The sequence below is a fragment of the Watersipora subatra genome, chromosome 7, assembly GCF_963576615.1.
Source record: "Watersipora subatra chromosome 7, tzWatSuba1.1, whole genome shotgun sequence".
NCBI lineage: Eukaryota > Metazoa > Bryozoa > Gymnolaemata > Cheilostomatida > Watersiporidae > Watersipora > Watersipora subatra.
Window position 1 is genome coordinate 63,291,894 of NC_088714.1, and position 27,113 is coordinate 63,319,006.

At 36.8% G+C, this 27,113-nt stretch overlaps 1 protein-coding gene across 1 annotated transcript in view; it reads right to left on the reverse strand.

Moving 5' to 3' along the window:
• The window catches only part of LOC137400981 (kinetochore-associated protein 1-like), a 66,093-nt gene that overhangs the window by 29,515 nt on the left and 9,465 nt on the right, over positions 1-27,113 (reverse strand). Inside the window, exons 6-18 of the mRNA XM_068087318.1 lie at positions 25,673-25,897; positions 23,783-24,113; positions 21,210-21,581; positions 20,806-20,976; positions 20,158-20,301; positions 17,699-17,904; positions 16,137-16,305; positions 15,521-15,770; positions 12,628-12,695; positions 9,004-9,109; positions 8,091-8,256; positions 7,150-7,298; positions 1,226-1,466 (exon numbers count right to left, since the gene is read on the reverse strand). Of these exons, the coding sequence (XP_067943419.1) occupies positions 1,226-1,466; positions 7,150-7,298; positions 8,091-8,256; positions 9,004-9,109; positions 12,628-12,695; positions 15,521-15,770; positions 16,137-16,305; positions 17,699-17,904; positions 20,158-20,301; positions 20,806-20,976; positions 21,210-21,581; positions 23,783-24,113; positions 25,673-25,897 (2,598 nt within the window). The remainder of the gene's footprint in view (positions 1-1,225; positions 1,467-7,149; positions 7,299-8,090; positions 8,257-9,003; positions 9,110-12,627; positions 12,696-15,520; positions 15,771-16,136; positions 16,306-17,698; positions 17,905-20,157; positions 20,302-20,805; positions 20,977-21,209; positions 21,582-23,782; positions 24,114-25,672; positions 25,898-27,113) is intronic.

A 27,113-nucleotide genomic window follows, 5' to 3' on the forward strand; every position in this document is an offset into this window, starting at 1 on the left:
GTAGTATTAGGAGAATACTAGAAAATAACCCGAGTTACTACTACTAATACAAGTGGTTCATAAAATAAATTACTCACGTGCTTTGGTGGCATGTGGAGTATGCAAACAGGTTAGAAAACATGTCGTCTTTGAAATGGCGAAAGCAAAGGTAAGGGTAAGCAGGCGAATAAATAAAGTTTGTCACACCCAGTTGCTCCACGCCCGGTGAAGGTCTGGTCTTTTCTCTGCTCTTGGCCAAGAAAAAAGGTGCTTCTCAGCTTGCCAGCTGCACAAACACGATGTGGCGTGTTAGAGATTATGACGAATTGAAATTAACAAGTTTAATACGAGAAAGCGTATCTGTTATTTGCGATAAATCAAACTTGAACTAAAACTAACATTATCTGATCATGTGACTTACAATTCCCGCCATATGGCGCGAACAACTTCTACAGCATTTTTTGACCATCATAGCGGACCAAAAGGCTCATCATTTTTATCAGAGGATGATATGCAATCGTTCAAGCTAAGTTTAAAAAATTAAACATATTTTTATGCTATGTTTTGAGATATCAGTGCTCAAAGTTGCAGCATTACGATGCTGATAAAATAGACGTGTAAGAACAATAGACATTGTTTTTATTGCAAGCGTGAAGTACATTTGTGAAAATAGTTCGACGAATAAGGATGCATGAAAGTGTAAACATAAACCATCTCCCACACATACGTCACATTTTAGCCGTTTTGGAAAACGAATCCAAGCTAGGGCGTCTCGTGTAGCTGCGATTTTCTGTTCGTTTTTGAGCTTTTAAGAGCTTTTAATCACATTTCCACATATTTGGCACCTACTACACAACAGAGTAAGACATGGCGAATCTTTTGATACCAAATAACTGTAATGTGAATTTTATTGCAAGTCAACCTTTAAGCTTGAAAGTGGTGGCATTTCTGGCATGAATAATTGAATGGTCGAACGCATACTATACACAATGATGAAAGTTGCTACAGCCGTGAGAACTAAGCGAGTATTCTACTGACTACTAGAGCAGAGGCTGGCTAGCCTTAGCATCCACAAATACCAAGATACCACAATAACAAATAATAATGACAAAAACTTAGCATTGAATACTCAGTTTCATGATGGCGCCTTTAAAATGTGGACAAACGCAACAACGATTGATGGAACTGCAATCTTATAACGGATATTATAGAAGACTCCGGAACATAAATAGGACAAATACCTCACCTTTTATTATCCTTTGATAGCAAACAAGCCATCCACTGATTGGTCAGTGAACTGACCAATGAAGTGTTAACTATAAGGTCGGCCTCTTGGTGATGTTTCTTAGTGAAGAGATTCTCCAACTCCGCCTTGTCTTCATCAAATGATGTCATTTCCTGGTGATCTTCAGTCCCGAGGCAGTTAAACATAACATCAAAGTGGTACCGCAGGAGGTTGAGCTGAGTACAAGCTTCTAGCAGGTCATCTAACCAACAGAAAACCCAAATATATTTTTTAGAAAAGGCACAGATATAAGACATACAGGTAAAAGAGGTAAACAGGAAATATTTATTTGCTAATGCCTAGTGGTAACCAGTCATATTGTGGTGGAAGGCAGGCTAACGCGTTCCAGTTCTGGTGAGCGCTCATACAATCACCGATTCAGGAATGACTCGGAAGGAGGCGGAGCCGAAGCCCTCAACATGCTATATAAAGGACAGGCAAAGGCGCTGAGTGGCTTTGCACCTTCTTGATCATACATGCTATTCTCTGTATTTCAAGCTAAGCAAATATACATCTATTGATTGAAACATACTGTGCAGTTTCTGCTAGCTATGCGCAAAGCTAGGGAAGGTGTTCCGCAAACATACTTCACAATACCACTGAAACAGATGATGACTACCTTCCATCTACAGAATTTAGTCAAACAGCCTCAACTGTCTCTATATAAGGTTTACAACTCCGAAGTTTTCTAAGGAAGCTTCACAAAAAAGAATTTCATTTTGAAATGTATTTAATTTTATGTAAAAGACGATTGTGAGATTGAGATAAATGGATTTTCGGGACCGAAGGAAATATTAGTGTGAGTGTTTTGAATCACATGTGGAGATTGCATTCATTTTACATGACAGCAAAAGTAGCCAATCCTGTTTATTACTACTTTAAAGGCTCTCTTGAAATATGCCATATATGAAATAATATGAGACACAGTAACACTACTAGCACTGACTACAACCCATACTATTAACGTAAAAACATGTTTTAGCACACCCAAACAGAAGATGAATAGAACTTGCACCAGTCACCAAGTTTGAGAATACAATAGAAAATTGTTTACAAACTGCCCCCATAATTACATGCATGTGTTTAACGTGTAGGCACCAAGTTATAAGTAGGATGTTCTATATATAGTCAGCACTTCTATATATTAAAGATGTGGTTGCGTCAAAAAGGTCGATTTAATGACATTAAGACCAATGAAAGGCTAAAACATCAGCTACAATTTGACGTCATTTTTGTCTTTGTAGACCAATCCTGTCCAGAGATATATGCGTTTGAATGAGGCCATCTTTTCAAAAGCTCACATTCCAGCGGGTGCTTCATTCGTGACGTAATTAGTGATACATCTGAAAAGAGTCCTCGAGCGATAAATATAAGGTCGCTTCATTAGCCAATCATCAGCACGAAATCTTTATATAGGTCGTAATAAATTTTATCACTAGTAAAACGCGTAGTCTGTGATCTCAAATTTAGGGATTTTACTCTATTATTAAATCGCATGGACATCGATATTTACTAAATTAATTAACATTGTTACTATAATGAATTACTCGATCGACACGTTTTATTGGCGAACAACAGAATTGTAAAAATTGCTGTGAAGTTACTGCGAAGGTGATTCCGAGTTTTCTGGGCATCAGGTGGTTAAAGTGCTACGGAGGAAGATAGGAGAATGGAGGTAAATTTATCTTTTACTTTGAGTCTCCTGTAGATATACTGTTGAGTTTACATTCCGATTATATTTCCCTGTTTGAGGCTAAAATGTAATTTTCTGCGCGTGCGAGATACGTATGTACAGTGAGTTCTTGACGGCTTCTTTTTAATCCATAGCATCTAGCAATACAATGACTTAGATTGATGAATATAGTAAAGGTAATATTTTTAGTACTCATTAATGTGTGTGCGTGCGTGTTTTCATCAACAGCAACAATACAGAAAAATAAACTGCATATTAGTAAATATATAAGGTTAAATACAAACTTGTGAGAAAAAAAAAACTATAGCAAAATTCACTCAACCTGAGCACGAGATAATGATGATGGAGCCATAGGTGCGCTGTAGCCCAGCTAATGTCGCGTAAGCCCCAAAAACAGCCTACAGCAGCAGAACAAGCAGGCCTCAGCCCACCCCAGTCAGAGAGACAGGAGATAGCATTTTACTCGGTTTTTAAAGTCAAATTTGTTTACAATTTTCGTCAAAGGGTTTATGACATATAATTCACACTAACTTTTTCTGAAAGACCTTAATTTTATTTTAAAATATGTCAGGTGAGTACTAATATGTACTAATTAATAAAATTATAACTTTTTTCTATCACTGTTACATCGTTTTATAATTTTTTATCGGGTCACCTAGCTACATTTGCTTCAAATTTTCTGGGGCAGTTTTATCTAGTAAATTAGATCTATGATTTGACTTTAGATGTTCACTTCTCACTTGTAGAAAGTGAAGAAAATCGATTGATCAATGCAAATCGTTAACTTCCAGAACCAAAGCTTCGAATCGTTAGCTTGGCGTACTTATGCCTTTGTTAAACATTTATTCGTTTTTAAAATTACACTCGCAATCTATCTAACTCCCAATTTGAAAGCTTTCGGTAGATACCCGTTAGAATGACATATCTATGAATGACATATATTTATTGCATTTGTTTTACTGATTACAGGATGTTTATGTGGTCCCACCCGCCGAAGCAACTTTGTCAGTGTGGAAACTGCCATAAATGGGAAAGAGAGACTTGAATGTGTGCCGCATAAACCATGTTTTATTTGAGTTTGCTGCAGTAGATGAATTTGTCTTATTGTATCAGCTAAAACTACGCGAGTGGCAACGACTTGATTACTTTTAATAAAAGCTTTATGCCGAGATGAAAATTTATTTGCTTGTAAAAATTATATAATAAAATAATATTGTTGAAGATAATGCAAAACATGATTTGCAGAGTATTGTAGTGAATTGGATACAGTATATGGATGTCTGCAGAACTGGAGAATGTGAGTTCAAATCCAGTTTGCAGCAGATTTCTCATCCTTAAAACTCTATCCCTATGTATATTCTTTTCAAAGACACAGCTTGCTTATTTTACTTACGATAGTAAGAAACTAGTTTTCGGTGTGGGCAATGATATACAGCCCCACCCCGAGGATAGGTGACGGGCATAATGTGGGCGGGGCTTTTGGGAGGATGTATATCGTTAGTGTGGGTAGCGGACGGAACTATGGCGATACAAAGACCTTATTCTACATAGTTTGCTTGACAGAATTACCGTAGACCGGTAGAATTGGTAGTCGGTACTAAGATGTTTACACAGCATTTAGAAGAAGCTAATATGACAAGTTTTTAATTTTCCCTGTTTGAGGCGTTTGAGACATTGGTAATAATGTATCTGTAGCTGGATTTAAATTTTATTCTAGCCAACATGAGCAAATACGAAATAAAATATATGCCAATAGAGCCGTGTAGGACTAGGCTTTTATCGCAAATAGCCGATGTGAATACGAGATATATTGACAGATATATCACGTGTGACATCATTATGGGCAAGTTTGAGCATGTTTTTTTGGCATGAGCGTTTTTACAGCGATCAGATTTTTTCGATTTTAGTCTTCAAATATCTTGGCCATGAGATCACCTAACACAACAAACAACATATCAACTGATAGAGAAAAAAATGCTTGATCTTAAAAGAAAGCATTTTTTTTAAGATCTTTGATCTTAAAAAAAGATCACAGATTTTTTTTGATCTTTGATCAAAAAAAAGATCAAAGATCATAGTTGCGTCAAATTCTAACTCAAATTTGATGCAACCACAACTTTAACAGCACTCTTCGCTGAGTGCAGAGTGTAGTAAATAACTAGAGTGTTGGAATAGGTAGCTTTCAAACAGTCTAAAGATAAAGCTCCTTAACTTTTTTCAGGTTGATGTTTCTCTCTGGAGTCACGGACAAGTCTGTTTCGTGCTTCTGCACTCCTCAGCTGACTGGTGGGGAGTCACCTGAGGAGTGAAGAAGCATTGAACAAAACTGTAGTAACTCCAGAGAAGAACAACCTGGAAAAGGATAACTTTAACCTATTCCAATACCTAGTTATTTACAGTCATACTTCGACTTACGAGCTTAATGCGTTCCGAGACTGAGCTCGTATGTTAATTTGCTCGTATGTTGGTGCAATTTATTTAAATATAGAACAATTAAATATATATTGACTAGTTTGCATACTCTAAAAAAATGCAAATAAAACACGCAAAACAAGATATTGTAACAGAAAGAACATGTTGGTTATTGTCCTAACTTACCACAAGCTTTTAAAAAGCAACAAATAAAAATAATGCAGGGAAATGTGATTAATTAAAATGTAAAATTGAATACATACAATAGCAGCTAACGCTAGCATTTGCCAGAGAGGGAGATATCCTAGAGAGTTATATAGAGAGTTATTCTTCATTACAACAGTTGAATTTGATAAATTTGGATTTTATCAGATTTAAAAGACAAACTTAGAAGCAAACCTAAAAGCAAACTGTTATTTTTAACTTAATGTAATTAAAATTTCTTCGGCGTTCATAGTTAGAAATTTCTCGTTGGTTAGCTAATTTTCGTTTGTTTCGCTTTCACGACTAGCCGGCCGTTTTATGATAAACCTATCTGAGGATGTTTGCCTTTGTCGCCCTTTCAACATGTTGCGATTAGGACGAACACAGGTGTCGTCACAAACGGTTAATGTACGACCACTAGCCAACTTGTGTGAATGTTTATAGTCTTGATAGATAGCACCGGCCTTTTCACATAGCATCGTTCAGTTACGCTGTCACTGGCAAAATTGTTTATCTTTTATCCAATGCCTGAGCAGTCTCTCCATCAGCGGTCGTGAAGATCGCTGCGCCGTTTAGAAACTATGGTTAGTCCTTTTGCGAACTAAATAAATGCCCGAATATAATCCTTCTGTTTGATAATTGTGGATGTATTTCTGTCATATTGCTGAGCTAGCTCAATCACACATACACATTTCGCATATTTTTCAATAATTTTCCGTTTAATATCAATTGTTATCATTTGCTTTTTCTTTGCATTTCATCTTTCATTTTACTGGCAAACTTTCGGTCTACGCAGAGTACTTTTAATTCACATAATTCTGCACCGAAAATCGCGCACAAAAACACGGTACAAAAGTATAACCTGGGCAGTTGAAAAATACAGAGTGATGCTGTTCTCATAAAACACCTCCGGCATACTTGGCAACTGACTCACGTGCTCTTATCTCAAACATGGCTCATATGTTAGTGCTAAAACTTGCTTAAAAGCTGGCTCGTATCTCAAGTTTCTCGTACGTTGGAGCACTCGTAAGTTGAAGTATTAATGTATAACACTCGCTAACATTGTTAACAGCAGATCTGACTATATATAGAACATCCCATGTGTTCTAGTTATGTCAGAACATTCATATACACATTCTAGTTATGTAACTTGGCGCCTCCAAGTAAAACATAATTTTGTGGAAACTGTAAACAATTTTCCATTGTATAGCTGGTTTGACGATAACTTAATTTTCAAGAGTTGGTCATAACATTGAAAATAGCGGAAATACTTTATATCTTTAGGCAACAAAAGGGTTGGAATTTCCGACAAGAGACAACCAGTAAAAGTTACAGCAAGCAGCTACATGTACTATCATTCTATCAATATTTACAGCAACATACTACTATAATAGCCTTAAACAACCTTTGTCAGCCGAACATGCTTGCAATGATACTCAGCTACACACTCTCATATAGTAGGCTTTTAAGCTCTCTATATCCAAGCTATGCTCTATGGGAAGTTTAACTATGTAGCCATATTGTTAGCTACCCCTATGTCACTAGAATACACATATTCATATTCTAACACACCAACCTTCCCAACAAGAAGTAACTGCCTTCTGTGATAGCATTAGCAACTGCCTAGCATTGCTCACACTGCAGTGTCCACCCTCCATCAGTTCCCGACTCTTCGTCAAGAGAAACTTGATTGTCTCCCCTGTTGTGTCTCTGTCCGCTACCAGCCTACAAAGGTACTGATTTATGATAGATCACTGTCTACACTTTATTATTGTACTCGCTATAACACTAGCATATCTTTGAAAATAAGCAGAAACAACGGTTGACCTGCTGATCACCTGATTCATTGCAGTTGTCTCACCTTGTTAACAAACAAGGTGAGACCTTACCGACACCTTACAGTGGGCCTGAAAAGTTTTAATTACAGGTCAAGTATAAAGGTCAGTTTGTCAGGGAGTCAAGACCAAAAGTAAGGAGTTGTCGCGTATTTGGTGAATATGAAATGTAAAGAATACATTGCAAATCTTATTTCACTGAGGAAGGAATACTCCTGCACGGTCATGAATAATTTGACCGCAACCAGACTGAACTCTGCCTAGTTAATAGCATATTTGGTAAGTCATTTATGCTCCAAACCCATAGCTGACACTGTTAACAAGTGGCAACAGTATCAGATGTTAAATATAGGGTAGCTGCCAAAAATTATCATAGAACTAGAAATAAGCTTATAAAGTATATTTCAACTATTGGTCAACGATCCTAGCCGGTGTGACAGTAAACAGAAACCATAGTCGCTACCATAATAATGTCTATCTCCTAAGATATAGGGTTTGACGCAAGACTGCCAGTCACAAGAGCTTCTACATCAAACTAAAGAGGCAAGACACAAGCAGAGCTCCACAGTGAAACATATAAGAAATATGAAGACCTTCTACATTGAGCTGATGGAACATTCAGTAGTTGTGTTACCGGTGTTTGCGCTTCGTCCTATCAACTGAACAAACACGATCCACTCACCTGAGTACACCTGCAGCACTAGTCGGAGTTATCTCCCACATGATACTATATATAGCCTGATATAGCTGGCTCTTAGAGATTTGACAGTGGTGTGAGAATGCTTCCAGCCTCCACATGGAGACTTCAAGCAATTGGAGAGCGCTGTCGGATGAGTCAGAATTAGAATCTACAATCAGCATGATATCGGATGAAAAACTCACGCTCATGAGAATATTTCCCAAAGCCAACTGCATAAAGAAAGACGCTATCTTATAGGAACTTCACAAGCTAAACAACACCGAGCAGTTAGTAACGTTTAATACAACTAACACTCCCTTCGATCTCACTTTTCTGACACCCCCTTGCATTCAATGAGGCAAGAAAACAACACAATAACCAGCAATACTCAACAGCAGCACCTCCAGTGAGTCGAGCAGTGCAATAAAAATAGCCAAGTATTCAGGTGATTCTGGAGATAAATAATAACGTTACTGGAATTGTGTTCTCTTGAACATTTCACCACATTTACAAGGCTAGATTGGTTAATCTGTTCACTTTGGACACGATATTTAATGCGTAGGATTACCTAGAAGGATTAATTGGTAGGAGTAACAGAAAGCTTAAGTAGTAGTATTACCTAATGGGATTAACAAGATTTGCTCCCCAACTCACTAGCACAAATTAAATTCAAACACTTGACATAAGTTAGCTTAAAACTGTGGCACCATAGCGCAGACAACTTCTCGTGAAGTATCTGACCAAGGCATATGTGTTACCTTTCCTAGTTTACCAAAGAGAAGAAAAACTAAACACTCACACCTTTAAAACATTTGCATGAGGATGGAACAGATTGAAAGGGAACCAAACACTGAAATCATAGTAGCATAGAAAATATAGCAAAATGCTTTACATAACATTTTCTCAACTGGCATACCTGAGGGTTGACTCTTGACAATAGACGTGATGAGTGTTGACAGGTGGTTTATCTTTTGCTCTGGTGAGTTGAAGATTGAAAGGGAGAACTCTAGTCCAAATTCTCTCTACAATGGAGAATAGGGAGTAATTAATATAGACTGGAATACATCAGATAAATGATTCACATCGCAAAAATAACCTACCTGTGAGGTTTACATTTCAATTAACATTAACTTTCGAAAAAACCCAACCTTAAATTTTTGCAATATAATGAAGATGACTGATGAATGATGGTTTTACTACCTTAGCAGTGGTTCTCAAAAAATAAAAGCTTAAATTATGGCATGCTGACAAATAGGCATAACACATAAGTTAAAAGAGCAAAATCAAAGGCTAAACCTACACCGTTTAACACTTTGTACATATTTGGCGAAAATCCAGTTTGCCTGCATTTGAGTTTCACACAATTATTCTGTTACAACATGAGAGTATGCCAATGGCAAACTTTAGTTATTTTGTCACAGTCAATCCTACATCAAAGAAGAGAGGCTAGTGTAGAGTTTGTAAGACGCGTATCAGCCAATTCCTTTCCCTAACCTTCATGCAATAGCTTAAACTCCACCTTAATTTAAGTTCAACTTTTTTCGCTTTTATAAAACTTTTTATCTAACTGTCGCTAAAATATGAAATAGAAAATCCCATACTTTGAGCCATTCTAGAAATTTTGAAACAGCTAATTTTCCATTTTTTACTGTACATGTACACGCCTATATGAAGCACTGTGTAAGAAACAGCAAATGTATGCTCAGCAGCAATTCAGCAGCTGGCTGCACAAACAACTGACCAAAATGAGTTTTAATACGCATTAGGAAACACAAAACTTACATTATTTTGAAAAGTTTGTAAAATTTTCATTCCACAACTTCTTGAACCCCGAATAATGATGCGTTTCATATTAAAATACATTTCACAGCTTTAAAAGCTTGCTAGATCCCTGTTATAAACAACAGTTGTTGGGTTTTCTCCAACTTTATAAACCTTTAATTACAAGTAGGAAGTTGGCCAATGCCTACGTTACCTATAAGTAGTTGCTAAATACTTATAGTTGATAGTTTAGTGATCAAAAAGTTGAGGGATTGACTTTTATTACGATGTATTAGAATAATTTTGAAATTTTACGAAACAAACTGACAGAATATAGGATTAGCAGCTTTTCATGGTTTTAAGATAGTAGACTTTGAACATTAATTAATTGTTTATAACTGGATAAGCTAAGAAATTGAGCAAATGTCCATGAAAACATTAAAGGCATGTTATTTAACGCAATAACTTCTATTAGAATAGGTACTCGGACTCGCAAAAACAATGAGTTTCTGGACGATATTCAAATTTCTTTGACCACCACGCTTTCATAACCGCCAAAAATAGATGAGAGATTAAAAAATGTATAGTACTGTAAATTCTGGCTTGCAAGTTGGCGTGAGTGTATAAGTCTATGTCTACAAGTTTAATTTCAAAATCCTGGTTTTGGCATGTACCTGCTCTAAAAGTCGACCCTTTCTCTGACTCAAATCGCTTGATCAGTATATTTAAGTCGGCATCAGAGGCACGTAAGGTGTAACTAAGTAAAAGACCTTTAACAATCAACTGCGTCGTCAACAAAAACGAGCCCATGGTTTTTGGTGTCGTCGGCAATACAACAATTAACAAAATACTAAAAGAAGACAGTTCCTGGGCACAAAAAACACTTCACCGTCGTATTCGCCCGCCTCGCCATGGGAACGAAACTGCCACATGTGACAATAATGTACATTATTTAAAGAATAGAGAAAGCAAAATATTATTATGCTTTATTAGTTATCTTGAGGTGTTGACTGATGTTCTAAAAAAAGAATCAAGGAGATTGACCCACTAGAAGCTGAGATATAGCCAGCCAAACACAGGTCTACCTAATAAAGAATCAGAGGAAAACCCTTCGAAAATCCCGAAAACTGTGACATATAAAATCGACTTAATGTTCATGTGCCGGAGTTGTCCACCCTTACCGCCGTTATGTATAATGATTGTTTCGGCTACGAGATGTGAAAAGCTTCTCGCGATAGTAAATAATTTACAGACTAGCTCTGGTTTCTCAGGAAAATCAAGCAAACATTGTGTGGTAAAGGCATTTGCCCACAACCCCTCGCCGTGATTTGTCAAAACAGAAGAGCATATTTTGACTATTGTGCTGCAAATTTTAACTCGATCTCCACGGATATGCTCCGAAGATCCTCTGTTCAACGAACGGCGCGTGTATAGTCTATATGCGACATCCGCGATTGCAAGTCGTTTAGAATAAGAAATGAGAATGTGAATTTTTGTTCATTCATCATTTTTCTATTGTGTATCTACTGCAGCATTTAGTTGATTTTCATGATTATCGTCACTATTAACAGACTGTAAGTTCACTACAGCCATAATCTTAAAAAGAATAACTTGACCGTGCTGCTCTTGCTGTAAAAAAAGAAAACGATAACTTTTGATTTGATTTTTCTACTGATCTATTATCTTATCTATGATTATTTTTTATGATTAATATTATAATCATAATGCATATTATACAAAATAATAATATAACTGCGTATAGAATAAATTATGTAACTAATATAATTTGTAGAAAGTGATAGGAGAATGTTGCGAAATAATAGATGCGTGTAATTATTTTATTCTAAAACTAATCTACACGTCAGAGGGACTGGTTCGGAATTCTCAGAGCAATGATTGTTAGGCCCAATTTGATTGTTCTATACTTCCAGGGATTAAACCAATTAAAACTCTGTGATTGTTATAGGAGAGCGCATTAGTTGGCTTAATTGATCAATGGCACACAAGTCGATTTCATACGTCATATATTGATGACTACCAAAACACTTATGTTTTTTGGTAGACCTGTGTTTGGCTGGCTATATCTCAGCTTCTGGTTGGTCAATCTCCTTGATTCTTTTTTTAGAACATCAGTCAACACCTCAAGATAAATAATAAAGCATAAAAATATTATGCTTTCTCTATTCTTTAAGAAAAGTAAAGCCGCAAGACAGGGTTCCACTAGGAATCACTATTCAACATACAAAAAAAAGAATGAATGTGTTAAATGTATTATTAAACTGTGGGCTCACCTGCGGATACTGCAAGAAAAATGCTAAATGCGAAAACAAAGGAACATTATTCCAGAAGAGGATCCTTACAAGGACAACTTGCATGGTGAAGAACAGGACTTCGTATTTGATCCATCTCCTGTTGAGTAGGATTACTAGTATTTTACTACTTTATAAACAAATCCCTATATGTCATATATTGTAATTTTGAATTGTGCCGGTTTCCTCAATTTTCTAGAATTCATGTTATGAAACATGTCACCGCTGTATTAGCTAAGGATGAATTTTTAAACTTAAAATTTGGTGTCAAAATTTCGACTCATTCACCAGAATTTACAGTATTTACATGGCCAACTGCTCGGCACAGAATTAGCCTAAAACCTAACAGCAGAATATCACTACAGGCAGCTTGAAAAACCAGCTACCCGTACTAATTAATTGAAAAGAGAAACGGAATAGAGTATGTCAGTCAGGTTTAATAGCTTATAGAGTCACCTATAAATTCCTACCTTCAACAAAACGAGTGCCCGTAGCTGAGAAGAAAGCTCACTGAGAGGAAGGTGAAAGTGTCGGTCATCTAAAGCAGAATGAAATGTCATCAGTTGACATCCATTAAAGTATTCAGAGAGAGTAATATTCAGAATATAACAGACCAACGTTTATAGTATGTAGAATAACATAGCTAAAATTTAAAATAAAAATCTATTGATATGAGGCACTGTAAAGATTTTTATTTTTGTATTTTATTTCAATGTTTTATACTAATATTTTTTTTACTGTTGTGAATGAAGTTGTAAATAATCTTTTGATAAAACTTTTCAATTGTTTTAGTGGAGCAAAGACAAAAAATTCTCATTTCACAAAAGAATTCCTCGTTGAGCTGCTTCAGCGGCTTTACTTAGACTGCCATGGAGAATAGGTAAGGGAGATAATTACCAAATAATCTAGTGCAACACCTACCGTAAAAACTGTATTTAACAGCCACTATAAGAGAAGGGTTGGAAAACAGAGCGTCACCCTTTAATTGAGCGCCACCTCCATTTGACCACCACTTTGACATTAATTGATCTTTATGAGTCCGTAATAGCAAGTGATAGGTAATAAAGTGTCAACAAAATCGTACTAGTAATGACTCGGTTACATCAATAACGAATAATTCTTTCGTTTTTTCTGCTCGCATTGAAGTCTGTTTCGAAACTCCAAAGTCTTTCATTTTTTCATTAAAACTTTGAAAGCAACACCATGGAAATAATTATGAACTGTATCAGGTTAATAGTAGTTCCTTGTTTCATGTGGTCTTGATACTTCGGCGCATGCGAAAAACTTTTACGGTTTACGGTTAACACTTATGATGATATATGAATGACTAGTTTAAGGCTGAAAGTTGTGCTTAGCGCCCATGCAGCTAGAAGTTTATCATTTGTGCGAAACGCAACGCGTAAAAGTTTTGCTCTGCTTAAAAACATAATAATATCGACTAGTTCAACAGTACAGAAGAGCTGAGGCCAGAAGACATTGTGGAAGGTATTGAACAGCCAAAAGATGTTCGTCACATCAAAAGCAACAATCGGAACTCAACTGGCCGAGCAAACTATGCAAATATTTTTGTTTCAAAATGTTAAATTTTGTTTCTGCAAACATTATAAGTATGGTTTGTTTATGTCACTTGTTATTTAACACATTTAACAAATGTTTTGGGCCAGTTTAACAATCGCTACGAGTAATGGTTAACAGTGCTAGTTACTAACCCCAAGCAAGTGCTTTAGGCGTGAGTATCTTAATCCTTTGGCTGGGGAAACGACGAGAATGTTGTTTATCGGTTACGTGGGGAAACGACATTTATGTCGCTTTGGTAGACGTTTAATAAAGCGATCGCCTAGTAACATCAAACAAAGGATATGAACTCTAGTAAGTTGTAAATATCATAAACAAGATATTAGCCAACGAGTTACAATATAAAACGATTATCTTAGAGGCGTTGCCCTGTGCTAAAAGCTAAAGAAATCTGACTACTTGGAAAAAATGAAAGTTGGAAAAATCAGTCAACATTTCAAACCAGTAAAATAAAAATTTATTTGATCCTGCGATCGTTAGTGATCTTTTGTCTGATCAGTATAAAAAATAACTCAGATGATAGAAGTGATGTAAACTTTTAGGACTTTTGAAAATACAGAGAAAGGTGATCGTTATGGTAGCTCGCACGGCTACGTTGTAGCGTTGGACTCTACCGAAAGGAATGATTCCAAGCATTTCATATATGAAAAAGTGTACATAGTTGTAGTTTTTTTGTAGTATTACATATGTAAATGAATGTTTATGTACAAAATATTTTGTTAAAAGAAATAAATTTCAGTTTGCAGCATGTTATGAGCTATGCATGTTCATAGAATACCGAGTTTACTGAATTTTCAAAAATTAATTACATGACTTTCGGGTGTTTTTGCGGGGCTTTAACCCAGCCAAAGGGTTAACCAAGGTAATGACTATTTGCCGCATGAATCTATGGTATTACGTGAAGCTTAATGGTTAAGTTTGCCGCCTCTAAATCTGGAGGTCCCAAGATCAAACCAAGTGCTGTGCGGATTTTTATTGCTAGATTTATACCGATTCAACTGGACACACGGTTTTAGCCCCAAAAACAAACACTGAGGTTTATATGCACATTATGTGATAACATTCTTGCGGTTATCTTAACATCGATTACAACGAATCGACGCCCATAACTCTTCTATTGCAGATCAAAAGTATTGGTTGCAGACATATCAATGAGTGCAATGAGAATTTATGCGACATTGTTAAATATAGTTATAAAATGAAAATATGCCGTCAAATTTGATGTAGAACGAAATAAAAAAATTGAACGTTCCAACCAATTGCAAAGCAGAACACATGCTATAATATCATCGCAAGTTAACCACAAGCAACAGATATTAACTGGTAGAGATACTGCTAGGTTTCCCAATACATATTTTCCTAGAGGTCTTTAATATGTTAGAGGCAAGTTGGCAGATTTATTGCATTCTAAAAGGTTAATGTCGCTTCGCCCGAAGGAGAGTGCAAAATATAGACGCCATCTGCTTCGCCTGTAAAAAGGAAAAACACAACGCCGGCTTCTAATTGAACACCAACTCTGTTTGACCACCACTATAGAGGAAGGGTTAAAAAATAGACCGGCATGGTGTTAAAATGGAGTTTTACGGTCACTGACCTCATTTATATTGCCATGAAAGACAATTATAGGCTAAGAAGATGCCAAGCATAACAAAAAATGAGGTAGAATACAGATTATTCCTAGCAATGACACTCTTCACAGGTACTGAAATGTCTCAACCTTGTGATTATATTTAAGGTATCTAACATTTTTACGAGATGTCAAAACCCTGAGGCTGTTCTGAGACTCACCTACATTCTGAGGCTCTGCACAGAGTATGGAGCATGCCAGACACATCCACTGAGCCTTGATGTCCCAACTAATACCTGATTGGTCAGTGAAAAGTTGCACACACTGACTGACCAGCCTCGTCTTCACCTGCCGCTCAATGCTCTTGGGAATTTCTTCCAGGATGTCTAGCACACCCAATCCACTCATCAGCCTTGTCTGACAAGCAAGCAGGTAAACCTTTTGCTCATCTACCTTCAAAGCCTCACCGACCTGCAAAGTCATTTTATTATTACAGTATTTAAAATTTGCCAAAGTATGAATGAAACTAAATTGAGAAGGGTGAAAATAAAAACTGAAAAAGTATTAAAAATTAAAACTGTTTGAATAGCACCGTAGGGTTTGAAAATTACACATTTTATTTATCCAAAGATGGTATGAAAGGGTCCATCTTACAAGCCTATAAATGGTGAGATTGCACTCAAATTGACAAAGTCTGACATACAAATTTGTACACCTTTACATTTCCTTTAATACAATTTAGAATCCAAGCATTAACAATTTATCTCCACATTCCATGTTTGAATTCCATTATCACCCTAAAGATGGTGTCAGCCACAATGCTTAAGCAACACGTACCTGCAGAGCGTGTCTCAATCCAGTGACACTAGCTTGCGTGTGCTTGAGAATGTATTTCAATATCATGAGTACATTGGTGGAGCTAGGAATGACTTCCTTTGGTACATCATATGAAGCCAACAAGTGGGACAAGGTAGACCGGCATTTGATCACCTTTAACTCTTCCAGACTATATTCACAACACAATTTATGACAACATGACCCCTTGAAGTTGTCTACTCAGTAATATTGGAAAGACAACACTGAAACAAAATACATTAGTATAGGATGCATGATGTAAATGACAGCGAACTTTAAAATGTCTGTATTGAGTCGGATGTCAACTATAAGGTTGGGGTTTTATTAAGTGACAAAGGAAGGTTTACCCTTTTCACTTCGCTGTTTCAACTCACAGCAACTCTGAAAACTAGTCTATGTAAGTAAATATGGGTGCAGGGCAATGTATAGCTTTCCTAAACAAATCTCTATCATCATTATTATTAAATCTCGTATTTGAATGATCATAAAGATCTCCAATTATCTTTGAGATAATCTCAATGTCTCAAATACTCCCATAAGCTACCGGCAAGCTCATCCATCATATGATGTATATCTATCTAGTCCTTAATACCGGTCTCATGCAACCCAGATACAGTTTTACCGACATTTACTAGCCTATCAGAACCTAAACCTTGCAGTACACCTAAGATTGTGGAAGATTATAAACAGCAAGATTGTCTCGTGTAAACACAAAGGAGTTGCATTGTTACGAAATCGTTACTGTTACAATTTATGTTAAAAGAGATGCACCGGTAGAGAGTGTGTGGAATTTTGATTAAGTGAAAGGATTATATGGTTATATTTTTAATCACTGACAGGAACAATCTGTTGACACGACAGACAGATAACCTTCCTTCACTTCCCCTTTGAGGAAGCATTATGTTAAACTATCAGGAATATTAACCAGCAACAACTTTCTAAACAAACTTTTTCCTTACCGTGAAAACTGAACTATTGAAAGCTACTAATTAACCTCATACCTTAGGCAAATATACCATATATATAAGTACTGTGAGTACTGAAAGTAACCCGTAAAGGTAACATGCACAGGTAAGTAACACATACAAATAAGTAGCACATACAGGTAAGTAGCACATAGAGGTAAGTAGCACATACAGGTAAGTAGCACATACAGGTAAGTAGCACATACAGGTAAGTAGCACATAAAAGTAAGTAGCACATACAGGTAAGTAGCACATACAGGTAGATAGCACATACAGGTAAGTAGCACATACAGGTAAGTAGCACATACAGGTAAGCAGCACATACAGGTAAGTAGCACATACAGGTAAGTAGCACATACAGGTAAGTAGCACATACAAGGAAGTTCCCATAGAAGAAATAGCTGCATCGATTAGACCGAGAGCTAAAGATCACTTTTATAAACCTAATCTAATGTGAAGGCTAAGATATTGTTGCAGAATGACACTTGAAAAATATATGCATCACAGTCACGAAACAATTTCCAATGCGACAATACATTATTAATCTTATACCCATTTATGTAATGAAAAACTACTCACTCCTCAGTGGTGAGACAGCAGGTTGACTCTACTAGAGCAGCGATGCACTTGGACCAGGGGGCGTGGCAGTGTTTTGCAAGCTCTATAGTAGCCCTAACCTTATAGCTCGCTATCTTCATGCAGCCAACCACCTCGACAGCCTTCTGTTCCCATAGCAACCCTGTGCTGTCATAGCCTCTGTCATATTTATATCTTGAGATAAGGTCCTACAATGCACCACTCGTAAATATTGGGTGTACAATGAGTTACCCGCAGCTACACCATCCTTCATCTCAAAACGATGTCTCAACAAAATAGCGTATAGCTTACATATTCATATTTGTAAAATGGAACGCTATGCAATATATTTTAAAACTTCTATTTCTTCACTTCCATCATAATATACACATACATCTATTATAATATTAAAGACATTTTAAATAGTTTTAAATCAAATATCACATAGTGTGGTAATGTAAAAACGTGTCATCTCAACAACACAAAAAGGTATGACTTGATCAGTAAATATGTGTTCATTTTATTCCTGCCTCTGATGGCACAACGAAGCTTCAAGTTTCTCGTTAATGATTTGTAGTCAAATATTTATCAACGAGCAGGGGTGTATGATAACACAAAAAATGTATGATGTCATCACTTAATACCCTTAGAAGATAAAAAAGCTGGGACTGCAATAAAATTCTACTAATAAAAGCCAAACTATTAATTTGCAATATATTAAATCATAATATAGACCATAAGTTCAAATGGTTTGTTTATTTACAATTGGACCTTCTAATACAATAAATAAAACAAAAACAACTGCATCTGGATTTTCAGATGTGGCAGTAGTTTAGAACATTATTAATAGACCCTGATTTGATTGCTAGGGACCCTGATTTGATTGCTAGGGTAAGCTACTGATAGGCCCCGATTTGATTGCTAGGGTAAGCTACTGATAGACCCTGATTAGATTGTTAGGGTAAGCTACTGATAGACCCTGATTTGATTGCTAGGGTAAGCTACTGATAGACGCTGATTTTATTGCTAGGGTAAGCTACTGATAGACCCTGATTTAATTGCTAGGGTAAGCTACTGATAGACCCTGATTTGATTGCTAGGGTAAGCTACTGATAGACCCTGATTTGATTGCTAGGGTAAGCTACTGATAGACCCTGATTTGATTGCTAGGGTAAGCTACTGATAGACCCTGATTTAATTGCTAGAGTAAGCTACTGATAACCAATAAGTGAGAAAACAGAAGGTAACATCAATACCGTCTCTTATAAGAAGTATAACTCGCTGATGACTCTGTAGTCCAAAACACGGCTCAAAGGACCAACTGGTAGAGTAGATAAATTACTAATTTGTGCAACAACCAGCCTTGCTAACAGCTCAATTAATTTTTCCACCACGCGAACATCTAGCAAGTACCCACGAGAAAAAACTGAAATACACCGCCAAATGCATCACAAAGCCACACAGTCATTTAACCAGGGGTAGCAGGCCTTAGAGATAGGTCCACATAATGCAAGCTTATCTGGAAGCAAAGCTCTGCAACCAATCACACATAAGACATGACTGTAATGTTAAATATGTCACACAGTTCGAATTGATGATGTGTGAATGTTAATTTTAGCAACACAATTGTGATCTGTGTAGCTGGATGAGACAACTAAAGCATAACACAGTAGAACCTTACAACAATCTATGAAGTTACCATAGTATATTGCATAGATTGAGCAGATATTTGACTCTACATATTCCAACAAGCTTTTGTTAAAACGCCTAAAATATGGCAATTTTATAAGACAGATGAGAAGACTGAATGAAAAATTGAAGCAAAAACATGTAAACAACAAAAAAATAGCTACAGCAAGTTGATGTAAACTCACATTATCTAATGTAAACTGCAATTGACACTCCTATAACTTCAACCACCTTTGACATAAGTTGTTTATTTTATACAAGCGTCTACTGTGCATATTGTGTCTACTGTGATGCCTAAAACTATAATCGCCTCTACCTCGGTCTTCTAAAATGTTTAAGCCTACAGTTCTATTCACGTCTCTCAGGTAATGCAAGACAATATAAACCTCCTGCTATTGTCCTTTCTGCCTCAAACTATTTTCTTATATACTGCATTTGTTTTATATAAAAGCGTAAAGTATCTGCAGAATTTACTACATGGTTATATTAGGGTTTTGGGCAAACAAATGAACTAAATTAATTACAGTGCATTCTTACGGGAATTTTAAATCAGCATACGGTGGTTATAACACACGATTCAGTCATACGAACACATAAAACTTGCATGTAGAGGTTCTACTGCTTGTGCAATATGAATTGTGTTGTTTATATAAAATTAATCAAATGAGAAGGCAACGCAACAATTAATTAGAGTAGGGGAGATCAACACAATGTTAGTATAAAGTGAAAAAAAATTACCACCAACTGTCAGGAGTCTCCAAATCAACCCTTACCTTAACATATAACAGGAGATTCCTGTCAGCATGGATGCAGGACTGAGCCATGTAGGGTGCTGCCACCGTCTCATAATGATGCCGAAATATTGATGGTACATTCACAACGTCCAATAGTCTATGCACAATCGACTCATTTGTTTGCTAGAAACACAAAGCTCTAAGGTATACTCTGAGAAATCTCTCCGGTATACTCTAGTAAGAGTATCACAGAATCAAGTATGGCAAAAGTGTTGTACTATTTCATAGCTATAGTTAGACAAATTTACACAAGCAGTAATGCATGATTTTGTGCTGATTTGGGACCCAAAACAGTCCTTGCGATAAAGCATTTCAGATCTAAGTGCATACAGAAGTCCATGAAAATACCAAAATTTAAATGCGTCTACGATGTTATTACAAAAAAGCCTAACCATCAGGCAAATACAGGAGTTTGTTTTTAAATTTTCAGTTCTAAATATATTGTGAACTGACCTAAGAAGTGAGATCAAAGCCATACATTCAGATGCAAACTAAAAAAGGTGACATACCCTGAGCCAAAGGATAGATGATAACATATATCATACCGATGCCTCCCATGAGAATACAAAAACATAGAATATATAATTTTAAATGCCTCTACGTAATAGCAAGCTGATTATATGTTACCTCACAGTACTGGGCATACGAGAGACTGCAATGGTAGACGTTCTTCAGTTGCTCTATAGCCTTGAGGTTTTCCTTAAGAAGCCTCAGCTTGGAAAGGGACGGACTAAGGACAACCGACTTGAACTTGTCCAGCAAAGAGCATAGGATTATTGAATTCTGAGGCCATGATTCCTGAATGACAGAGAATAAGAGAGGTTATACAGGTCTAACGGCATCAGAAGGAAAGCTAGCTGTAGGAAGAAGTACTTCTTTTTCTGTAAGCAAACACTTTCCTTTCAACTTTCACATAAAATATTAAAGCAACAGAATTTGTGCGGTGAGCAAGTCTATTGCAGGGAAATCTGACTCAAAACCAACTAGAAGCTTCTTAGAATTGAATGTAGTATGAATAAGCAATGACGAACCTTGTCTGAGAGTTCATAGTCTCTGACAAGACGCTCAAGATGCTTGGCCAACAGCTCACAAAATGACACTTGTTCATTTCTGTCAATGAATGGCACCAAGTGCTCTCCCAGCCACTCGCAGACTTTGTTGGAGTCAAGAATGGGACTGAGACTCTCTAGAAGGCCATCCAGCCAATCAACTGACATGTGTCGCTGAATCTGACACTTATGTCTGGACCAGACCATCATGGCTGACATTGCAGATTGAGACTTGGCTAGCCGGTGGATTTCCTGCCCCAAGTCACATGTGAGGAAGGAGTGCCAACCTTCCAATGTGAAGTCCTTCGAAGCAAAGGCAGAAAAGGTTTCGAACCTCTGCAAAGCTTTAAGCACCTAAAAAAAATCATCGATTGTGAAGTCTAATTCAGGTTCTACTAAATAAACTTTAAAAACCACATCATAATTCAAGTTCCTCAAAACGAAAACAGTAGATTGACTAATATTAAATTCGTGGAGGGTGAAAGGAGTCATATGAAATGAGAGATCATTGCTCTTTCGCAAAGAAGACCGGATTAGTAGCATAAATAAGCTTCATATGCCATAGAGTGATGGTCTAAGAGTCTTGGCTGTTAGAGAAGGTTTTGGTATGGATTTGAAACATGACAACGATTGTTCACAGATATTGTATGCCAGGAAGTTTGGTGTACATGTAGAATGTCTCTGTATTAAGATTATTTTAAAAACTAAAGTATTAACTGTTAAGAAACAAAACTAACAGACAAGAACTAACATCTCTGCTAAAGTTTGCAAGTCAAAACAAAAAAACACGGCATGATATCTTTTTGCATTACATTCTATAGTGTGTCAAAATGAAAAAAACTGAGTTACACATTTTCCAGATTGAAAAAAAATAATGCCCTCATACTACAACAAAACTACTGCTTTAAACCATGCTTACCGTAAAACCTATTTGAACACCATGGCGCTCTATTTTTAACCATTCCCTAAAAGTAGCGCTTTATTAGAGGTGACGTTCAAATAAAGGGTGTGTTGTATTTTTCAAATCTTTTGGATGAAAGTTTGCTAACTTACCTTCAACTTGTCATAGATCTCTAAACAAATACACACAGGAAAGATGATACACGTTTCTACCAGTTGATATCTATTGCTTGCAATTAACCTACAGATCTTATAGCCTGAGTTCCAATTTGTTGGAGCTTTAGAGTTTTTTATTTCATTCTAGATTTGAAGGCACATTTTTATTTTATAACTATAATTAACAAGGTTACGGAAAAGCTTATCGCACCCATTGATATGCTTGTTGCAGTTTGCTGCCAAAACTAGCTTTTTATGAGCAATAGCAGAGGAGTTATCTGTGTCGATACATTGGAAGCCGAGTTTATATAATTGCAATGATGCTATAAAATAATATGCTATAAACCTGTTGAGTTTATAAGTTATATAATAATGTATCAAATGCTACAAATATATATTCAAGAACAAGCGACAAACAAACCATATTTATAACACATTCACAAACAAAAATTAACCTTTTGTAACACAAATTGTTAGCATCGTTTGCTCGGCCAGTTGCGTTCTTACTGTTGCCTTCGTTTGAAACCATTTCATATTTTTCTAGGCGTTCAACACCTTTCACAGTGTCGTCTGACCTCAACTCCGCCTGTGCACAGTTGATCTAGTCGATATTAGTATTCAAACAATATTTTAGCAGACCAAAACTTTCGCGCAATTAAAGAGAAACTATGTGTAATCAAAATAGCCTCCAAACGTTAGCCTTCAAATGTGAGCCTCGAAATGTTAGCCTCAAAATACATAGTAGCACAGATTCCATCATAAATGTACACAATTTGTTCACATACATCGAAATATCAAGACCGTGTTAAACAAGGAACTACTATTAGCCTGATGCAGTTGCTAATTATTTCTATGGTGTTGCTGAAGTTTTAATGAAAAAACTGTAAAGACTTGGAGTTGGAAAGCTAACTTGGATACAAACAGAAACAACCAACGAATTAATTGTTATTGATGGAATCGACTGAGTATCAGTACGGCTTTGTGAACACTCTTTATACAGATCACTTGCTATTATGGGTCCGTAAAGATCAAAGAATGTCAGTTAGTGGTGGCCAAATAAAAGTGGCATTCAGTTAAAGGCTGGCGCTTTATTTTTCAACCTTTTTCCGATAGCGGCATGCAAATAGAGGTGGCATTCAAATAGAGGCGGCGTTCAAATAGAGGCGGCGTTCAAATAGAGGCGGCGTTCAAATAAAGGTGGCGTTCAAATAAAGGTGGCGTTCAAACAGAGGTGGCGTTCAAGTGGAGGGGGTGTTCAAATAGAGGGGTGGTTCAAATAGAGGTGGGGTTCAAATAATGATGGCGTTCAAATACAGGTTTTGCAGTAATTTGACATCCTGGCAGTAGTCATGGTTGTTTGGTAAATATATCCAGTACATACAGAATATTGACAATATTGATGGTAAAAGCTTCAAAAATAGTTCTATACAAACAAAACTGGTCTAATAATTCAATAGAATTTTCAAATATTGACGAAGCATTGACAATGATGCACTCACCTGCGTCATTCTGTCACATTGACATTTGTGTTCATCCTTATCCAGTCTTTTTAGCGCATACCTTAAAACTGTGTCTATAATAGCCTTCAGAGAGTGTGAATCATCCACCTTCCCCGGTGATGAGATTGAGGCAAGGCAAATATCAGTGACTCTGTGGATATCTGAGAGCATGTCCAAACACGCAACGAACCTAACTGACTCTCTCTCGAGGGTGTGAATAGAAGAGAGGGAGAGAGCCCATTCTTCATAAACCTTTTGCACATCCAATTGATTGGATGTAGCGAAGGAGAGAGCCTCTTTGAACTGATGTTTGGACAGCATCATATCACATCTGTAAAACATAAAAGCAATTATCTCATAAGAACACGTTCTCTCATAAGAACACACGTTCTCTCATAAGGAAATTTGATGAACTCTGGCCAAGATCAGCCATTAAAGTGTTTCAGCATCAAATTAGGCTAGTTTACAGTGGTGGAGCATTGTGTAAACATTATGGCCGAAGATACTCAGTCCTGTAGTAACTCAGGGTGACCAAAGACCTAATTTATGTTTTCATGAATAGTTGGTTAGTTGCTAGCAACTAAAAATTTTGAGCATGAAAAACAATCCAGCTTCGAAACCTTGAAAAAAAACTTGATAAAGAAAAAGGAGTAGCAAGAAATTTCGGTATATATTGAAGACTTTGGAGAGAGCAGCAACATCGATAATTCTATTACCATTCATTTGATGTTGCAGGAAGTTTCTGTAATCATCTTTGTAAGACTGATATAGTAAGGTCATGCTTGAAAAGATACATGCTATTTCTTGTCTAAATTGAGTATTCTGACAGATTTACTATGTAACTATTGGTGCAATCATTGGCTGACCAAAACTTTGGTGGTTTGACAACTCCAAACTCAAACAGTTCAATGTTTACTATATCGACACTAAACCGGCGTCCAAAGTGTACGTTTGCAACTGAACTTTCGAAGAATAAAAGGCCGATACCGAGATATTTGTAAAGAGCGTTAAAACGTCTGCTAGTGAGTTGATAATGCCAAACCAATGAAAGAGGTCAGTGACAGGTGCATAGAACATAAATATGCAGACACAAAATGCAAGCGTATTAACATCTTAAACAAGAACGGTCGGTATTCTGGCATTGCGTAAGGTGTGTCAGAAACGCTAACAGCCGGAATAACGACATTCACATGGTTTTGTTTACAAATGTTGTTTCTAAGTAACAGCGTAAACCAGTCTAATTCATTTTTGCCTAGGGCATCCGACCACAAATTTTACTTCCATTTTTAACCGTTTTCAAATATCCTAATCTACTTCCTTCGTTATAATAATAATTTTGACTGGAGCGATATCGCAAAAAATCGATACAACTCGTTTGTTGATAGGTCATGGATGATTGTGATGCGAATGAAGAATTATATGATATGATATATTGTGATACTATTATTTTTCCAGTTTCTCAAATGATTTTGTGCTGGATGAATATTATGTTAGTGTAAATACTTAACACAAGTCTTTAAAACCGTACGGAGTTTTATGGTTTTAGCCCAAAATACTGTGAAACACTTTTTTCCTGTTTGGTGACATATGCTGTATGTTACCGGACATTTTTACTAGTATTTTACCCAATATAATTGTATTAAGGACATATTAAAATATATTTAAAAAAGTTTACTAACTTTGGATGGTTGGACAAATTGCCCCTGGGTTACTGACACACATTGACAAGGACGGCCAAGGTTCAAAGGGTTAAGATTATATATAATAATAATATTCATCAGGAGGTAACCGGCGTTCAACTCATACACGATCAAACTTGTCTCCAAGACATAGACTTCGTCACAGCCGGTGTTGTACAATACTAGCAAGGCAATCCACGAGAGAACTCACCTAGCCTGGGCACTAATCAAAGATATGGATGCGAGATGGGAGGACTTGGAATCATTTCGGCTAATGTAAGGAATGCTCAACTGGCCTGTATAGTCCAATGCTAGAGTGACATCACTAGCTGGCTGACTGTATATGACATCACACTTGGGGAGACTGAGTATAGCCAAGGAGTCGTCCTCTCTGCCATAGAGTTGTCCATGCGCCACTAGTTTGCACTCACTTATGCTACAAACCAGACATATGTTAGAGTGAATATTTTTAAAATTCTATAACAAAATGCAAGTCTTAATAAATCTATAGATTCTCAGTCAGTTGTAACATCCAAAGTCTTCTTTTACATTGGCAGTAATCAGAGGATGTGTCTTTACACCAGGATGAATAGTCGGAGTCGTGTTTTCGCCCAGTGAGTTAGATTTGGAATGGCTTATAGTCAGTTTACGGTTTGAAATACGTCTTTACAAATACTATACATCAAACTAACTCAAGCTCCGACTATACCAAACGGGTTACCATTTTCTGCCAATTAAGTACAGCATTGATTTCCATTCCGTGTGCTTTCAATTTTGGCGCAATTAACATTGCGAGGTATGATTGGTCAATTACATGTTGTACTTCGTCGATGATGATTCTAAAAAATGGACAAGCGTAATATGCAGCATTTCACCGGTATTGTGTCGACGACCGGGATAAAGCCATTTTTACGCCAAACTGGCTTTAGCAGCGTGGAGGCAACTCCGATAAATCCTGGTGTACACATACTTTTATCATTATGATACAGCGAAACCTCTGATTGCATCCACTATGAAGTATACAAATTTGAATGTACAATGTATGATTTAATCAAATATTTGTGTCTATATACAATGTAATTTTAGACATGCAGCATTTAAAGTCCCTCAAATTATGACAGTTTATTAACTGTAAGGACGGGGGCTGATGAAAATTAAAAAGAAAACCATCAAAGATAATTTTAAAATGCATAAATTAAGGTATTTCATATCTTACCTAGTGTAATTTAGAGTAATGTATGCCACATATCACTTACTCTACCTCCAAACCTACCTCTACACAAACATACCGTGTCGTAAATGATCCTCACGTGTGTCGTAAGAGATCCTCACGCATGTCGTAAGAGATCACGCGTGTCGTAACAGATCATCACGCGTGTCGTAAGAGATCATCACGCGTGTCGTAAGAGATCCTCACGTGTGTCGTAAGAGATCCTCACGCATGTCGTAAGAGATCACGCGTGTCGTAACAGATCATCACGCGTGTCGTAAGAGATCATCACGCGTGTTGTAAAAAATCATCACGCGTGTCGTAAAAGATCATCACGCGTGTCGTAAGAGATCATCACGCGTGCCGTAAGAGATCCTCACGCGTGCCGTAAGAGATCATCACGCGTGCCGTAAGAGATCATCACGCGTGTCGTAAGAGATCA